This window comes from Canis lupus, chromosome 33 (assembly GCF_011100685.1).
Source record: "Canis lupus familiaris isolate Mischka breed German Shepherd chromosome 33, alternate assembly UU_Cfam_GSD_1.0, whole genome shotgun sequence".
NCBI classification, from domain to species: domain Eukaryota; kingdom Metazoa; phylum Chordata; class Mammalia; order Carnivora; family Canidae; genus Canis; species Canis lupus.
The window spans coordinates 29,430,656-29,436,655 of NC_049254.1; the positions used below are offsets into that span (position 1 = coordinate 29,430,656).

The 6,000-nt window shown below is 51.8% G+C and overlaps 1 protein-coding gene across 3 annotated transcripts in view; it reads right to left on the reverse strand.

Annotated features, from left to right (window-relative positions):
* LMLN (leishmanolysin like peptidase) overlaps window positions 1–3,464 on the reverse strand; it is an 89,756-nt gene extending 86,292 nt beyond the window's left edge. For all 3 annotated transcript variants that reach the window (XM_038583076.1, XM_038583074.1, XM_038583075.1), the window contains exon 1: window positions 3,238–3,464. In XM_038583076.1, coding sequence (XP_038439004.1) covers window positions 3,238–3,456 — 219 coding nt within the window. In that variant the 5' untranslated portion in view covers window positions 3,457–3,464. The remainder of the gene's footprint in view (window positions 1–3,237) is intronic.
* Window positions 3,465–6,000: the final 2,536 nt, after the last annotated feature.

The window sequence follows — 6,000 nt, forward strand, 5'->3', positions numbered from 1 at the left end:
TTTTAAAGATTTTATTTATTTATTCACGAGACACACACAGAGAGAGAAAGAGGCAAAGACACAGGCAGAGGGAGAAGCAGGCTCCATGTAGGGAGCCCGATGTGGGACTCGATCCGGGGTCTCCAGAATCATGCTCTGTGCTGAAGACTGTGCTAAACTGCTGAGCCACCCGGGCTGCCCCCCTTTTTTTTTTTTTAAGAATTCATCAGGGATGGAAGAATTGGGGATATATTGTTTAAGGGTACAAACTTGCAACCAGTAAATAAATAAGCCCTGGAGTAATATATAGCATAATGACTATAGCCAACAATACTGTATTATAAACTTAAAAGTTGCCAAGGGACTAAAAATAAATAAAATTCAGCCAAAATGCAGTGTCATGATAAAAGCTGGAATACAGCTACAAGCTCCAAACTTAATATTTTGGCGCATATGGTTATGAACAGTCATGTATAGAACTTTTTGTAAATTACACAAAAATGAGTGGTCTTGGGTTTCTGGGCTGAACTGGAAATTTCTAGGTCAGTCTTTCTGGATAAAGTAATAAGATAAATCATAAATTCAATCAGAACAGGCTGCCTTGCCCTAGAGACTCTATCACCTTTCCTCAAAGAACACTGATTATTATGGGCTACATACTGTGGAGGAATCAAAGACATAAACCACCTCTGAAGGAACCTTACAGTTTGAACTACAAAAGCAAGACTACAAAGAAATGCATGAGAAATACCCCCCCTCTCCCCAGCAGTGCGTGGTCAAGCGCCAGAAGATAGTACAGGTAAGACACACTAGGAAGGGTTTAGAGCACTCCGCTAGAGTCTTGAACGTAGGGAACTTAAGTGAGGACTGAAAGGAGGTAGAGAGGGAGGCAAATGGAGTGTAAGGTGGTCAGCACCTGCAGGGCAGGAGAACAGGTAAAGCTGGTGACGTGGTCAAGTAACTTGAAAACAAGCCTGAATTTTGTCTTCAGAGAACCCCCGATATTCTCTCCATGCCTGTAGCTCCCCTATCAACTTCTTCCCGAAACTTTTTTTTTTTTTTTAAAGATTTATTTATTTATTCATTCAGAGAGAGCGAAGAGAGAGGCAGAGACACAGGCAGAGGGAGAAGCAGGCTCCATGCAAGGAGCCTGATGTGGGACTCGATCCTGGGTCTCCAGGATCACACCCCGGGCCGGGCTGCAGGCGGCGCTAAACCACTGCGCCACCGGGGCTGCCCCCTCTTCCCGAAACTTTTGATCAGTAAGCCCCAAAGTGTGGTCTCTGGACAAGTTATCATCATCAACTCCCTGGGCAGCAAGTTATGGTCATCAGCTCCCTGGACAAGTTATCATCATCAACTCCCTGGACAGCAAGTTATAGTCATCAGCTCCCTGGGCAGCAAGTTATGGTCATCAACTCCCTGGGGAGCAAGTTATCGTCATCAGCTCCCTGGGCAGCAAGTTATGGTCATCAGCTCCCTGGGCAGCAAGTTATGGTCATCAGCTCCCTGGGCAGCAAGTTATGGTCATCAACTCCCTGGGGAGCAAGTTATGGTCATCAACTCCCTGGACAGCAAGTTATGGTCATCAACTCCCCAGGCAAAAAGTTATGGTCATCAACTCCCTGGGCAGCAAGTTATCATCATCAGCTCCCTGGGCAGCAAGTTATCGCCATCAGCTCCCTGGACAAGTTATCGTCATTAGCTCCTTGGACAAGTTATCGCCATCAGCTCCCTGGGCAGCAAGTTATCATCATCAACTTCCTGGGCAAAAAAATTATGGTCATCAACTCCCTGGGCAGCAAGTTATCGTCATCAGCTCCCTGGACAGCAAGTTATCGTCATCAGCTGTCTGGGCAGCAAGTTATGGTCATCAACTCCCTGGGTAGCAAGTTAATTGTCATCAGCTCCCTGGACAACAAGTTATCCTCATCAGCTCCCTGGACAGCAAGTTATCGTCATCAGCTGTCTGGGCAGCAAGTTATGGTCATCAACTCCCTGGGTAGCAAGTTAATTGTCATCAGCTCCCTGGGCAGCAAGTTATCGTCATCAGCTCCCTGGACAGCAAGTTATCGTCATCAGCTGTCTGGGCAGCAAGTTATGGTCATCAACTCCCTGGGTAGCAAGTTAATTGTCATCAGCTCCCTGGACAACAAGTTATCCTCATCAGCTCCCTGGTTAGCAAGTTATCACCATCAGCTCCCTGGACAGCAAGTTATCGTCATCAACTCCCTGGGCAGCAGGTTATCGTCATCAACTCCCTGGGCAGCAAGTTATCGTCATCAACTCCCTGGGCAAAAAGTTATGGTCATCAACTCCCTGGGCAGCAAGTTATCATCATCAACTTCCTGGGCAAAAAATTATGGTCATCAGCTCCCTGGGCAGCAAGTTATCGTCATCAGCTCCCTGGGCAGCAAGTTATCACCATCAGCTCCCTGGACAAGTAATCGTCATCAGCTCCCTAGACAAGTTGTCATCATCAACTCCCTGGACCCGCCAACTCTGGGCGCCGCCGCAGACCCCACGAGCCCGGACGGAGGGGCTGGGCCCGCGATGTGCCGTGGCGAGTCCCTCGCGCCATCCCGACGCCCCGCGAGACAGACCCACCGGGGCACCAGGGTCCGCACCGGCCGGCCGCCGCGCTGGCGGAGGGGGGCGGGGGGCGGCTTCCAACCATACCCGCGGCCGGGCCCGGAGGAAGCCCCGCAGGAGCACGGGCGCTCGCTCCCCGCAGCTGCAGCGGCCTCCGCTCGGGCTGCCGCCGGCCGCACCGTCCTCCGCCGCCTCCGCCAGGGCGCCTTCCGGGACAAGTAAGGGAAGACCACGGGCGTGACCCACGTTCCCGGGGGAGCAGCCCGCTCTAAGTCGTCCTCACTTCAAGAGCGGCCTGGTCCCCGCCTGCGGACGACCGCCAAAGACGGAGCGACCCGGGGCCAGCAGGCTGGGCTCCTCGGCGCGCGCTTGCCTCGGGAGCGCACTGGCCCTTTAAGAAACTTTCCGGCCGCCGCCGCCGCCGCCGCCGCCGCCGCCGCCGCCCAACTGGGCCGCGGGCCGACCCCGAGTCCCCAGCGACACCCGGGAGCGGCCGGGTCGCGGCCTCGTCGCGGCCTCGGGGCCCGAGGCAGCCCTCCAGGAGCGCAGCTTCCGGGCCGGCTTCGCGCTCCACTCCCCCCAACGTGTTCCGGCAGCTGCCTCCGCCTCGGCCGCGCCCGCTCACCCCACCCTCGCGGCGCCCGCCGCCGCCCCTCCGCGCCCTACCTCGGCCTCCGAGGGGACGTGGTGCCGGCAGGGAGGGGAACTGTGCAAGGAGACAGGGACAGACGTGGAGCTAGCCCAGAGGCCGCCCAACAGGAGTAGCACGCCTCGGGCCCACGAAGACCGGCGCCAGCGCCGCTGGCTAGGGCCGGGCCCCGCGCCGGAGGAACCGGCGACTCCCTCCCGCCCGGCCGCCATCTTCGGGCCGAGCGTCGTTACCATGGAGTGCGTGCGGTCTCCGCCCCGGCCCCGCCCCCCGGCGCCGGCCCCGCCTCCGCGGAAAGCCGGCCCTCGATTGGCCAGCATGGCCCACAGCGGGCGGGGTCAGAGCCGCGTCACGTCCGCCGCGTCTCCGGGCGAAGCCCGCCCCTACAGGCCGCCTAGCGGCACACGTGGGTTGGGCTGGAGACGACTGGGGGTGGGGTTGGAGGGACGTCACCTCGGATGGGCATCCGCTAGGTGCCGGGTGGCTTAAACTGCGGGGAATCGTAACGGTTTAGCCCTCTGTACGAAAGATGAGTGGAATTCTCACTTTTACTTTTTACCCTCAGTCACCAATTTTAGGCCCATTTCTTAACTAAAGTCATGTTATAAAATCAAAGTTTTCCTTTTCAACTCCATCCCTTAACTTCTATTAAAACAATTAGGGATGCTCGCCGGCTCAGTCAGTACGGCACACTCTTGATCATACACATTGGGTGTAGAGCCTACAACCCTGCAAAAAAACCAAGAATTGAAACTGCATTTAACCCAGGAACGGACCAGGTGGCTCCTTGACATTAAGGAAACTACCTTCAAACTAGGCCAGGAGTTAACTATAAAACATCGAATATTGAAAAGTTCCTCAGGCCCATTAAGCTAATAAAATTAGTGACTGGAAGCACTGAATTGGAACAGTTGTTTAACCAGAACTGAATACTATAAATTACTATATTAGGAACTGTGGGGATAGGAAAGAAAGGATAGCGCCAAGATTGCACTGTTCAGAGCTCCTGGGTAGGGCTCGGTCGGTTGAGTGTCCGACTTTGGCACCGGTGGTAATCCCAGGAGTGGTGACCCCAGGATCATGGGATGGAGTCCCACATGGGGCTCTCTGCTCATCGGGGAGTTGGCTTCCCCCTCTGCAGCTCCCCCCAGCTCATGCTCTCTCAAATCTCAAAAAAACATATTGTACAATTCATTGGTAAAAGATCATGTACTCAAATTCAAGGGTGGGCAGTCTACCAATTAAGGCTCATTACCTAAGAAGTCTATCATTCCACAACTAGTGGAAATTGGGATCCCAAGCCAAATTTATCACTTTCAGGATGTGCTTTTTCGACTACAAGACCACAAAGAAACTGAATTCTGAACACAAACCACCACCGGTCAACATCAAGCTTAGTTTTGACAGTAGTGTCATACTGGGGCTGTTTCATGACCCAGCCAATCAACTGCTAACCAAGCTCATTTCTCTGAAACAGGATTCTCCAATGGTACCTTTGGCTTCAGGACTCTCACCAAAACTCATGGCAAGAGAAATACATAAAGCACCCTCTCCCAAGTGCTGTACTAAATCAGCTGAAGAGGATGAATTTGTGTGCAAGGCTGTATTGCCTCTGCATTTACTCAAGTCATAAGGAGTCTCAGCCTTCTCTTCTCAAATGCCCACCACTTCCTGTTTATCTACCTCTATTACCCTACCATCATCCTACTCACTTAACTCCCACAAAGGTTACAGGCTTTATGAGCTTTCCTTCTCTCTATGACTAATTAGACCTAGATATCCATCTGCCTTCCTGGACCTGTTCACAACTGAGTATCCTAGTTTCCTCAAACTCACCAACATTCCCCCCCCCCCCCCCCAAGATCTCCAACTTTGTAAATGCACCATTACCTACCCTGCAAAGCTAGGAACATGTTATCTTTGAAGACTGCTCAATCGATTGGTCTTTAAATTCTCTTAATCCTTAGTACCATACACAAGACCGTGCATAATCTTAATTTTTCTATTTACTTTCCAATTGCCCACAATAGGTTTCAGATATACTACATAATCTAGTTGAAGATTTCGTCAAATGCCTTCTGGTTTCACATAAATCCTGAAGGCCAGTTTTTCTGAAATACCTCCCCAAACATTTCTTCCCTATTCTTGGCCACCCCAAGAGTACTGACACATCTTTGCAGCATCTGGGTGGCCTAGTTGGTTAAGCAGCCCACTTGATGGGGCAGTCCCGGTGGCGCAGTGGTTTGGCGCTGCCTGCAGCCTGGGGTGTGATCCTGGAGACCCAGGATCAGGTCCCACATCAGGCTCCCTGCATGGAGCCTGCTTCTCCCTCTGCCTGTGTCTCTGCCTGTGTCAATAAATAAAATCTTAAAAAAAAAAAAAAAAAGGCAGCCCATTTGATTTGGGTTCAGACCAAGGTCTTGGTCACGAGATCTGGCTCCAAACTCTCCATTTGTCCCTGCCGGACCCCCAACCTGTGCACTCTCAAAAAAAAGAAAAAAAAAAATACTGATACGTCTATTTAAATAGCACAACAAAATACTTGTAAATTGTTGTTTTTCAACAATTAAAATCGAGTAGCTCTGAAACTGGTACTTCCTGCCATTTACCAGATTTGTCAATGTCAATTTCCTTAGGGTTCTAGTGACTGTATCATGGCCATGAGAAAAACACGACTAATGCTGGACCAAGCTGCATCTAACCCACCCACCTCATTTGCCTTGAAGCCATTCTTCCTAAATCTGCCCAAATGGGTCTGGCACTACAAACACAAAGCTATT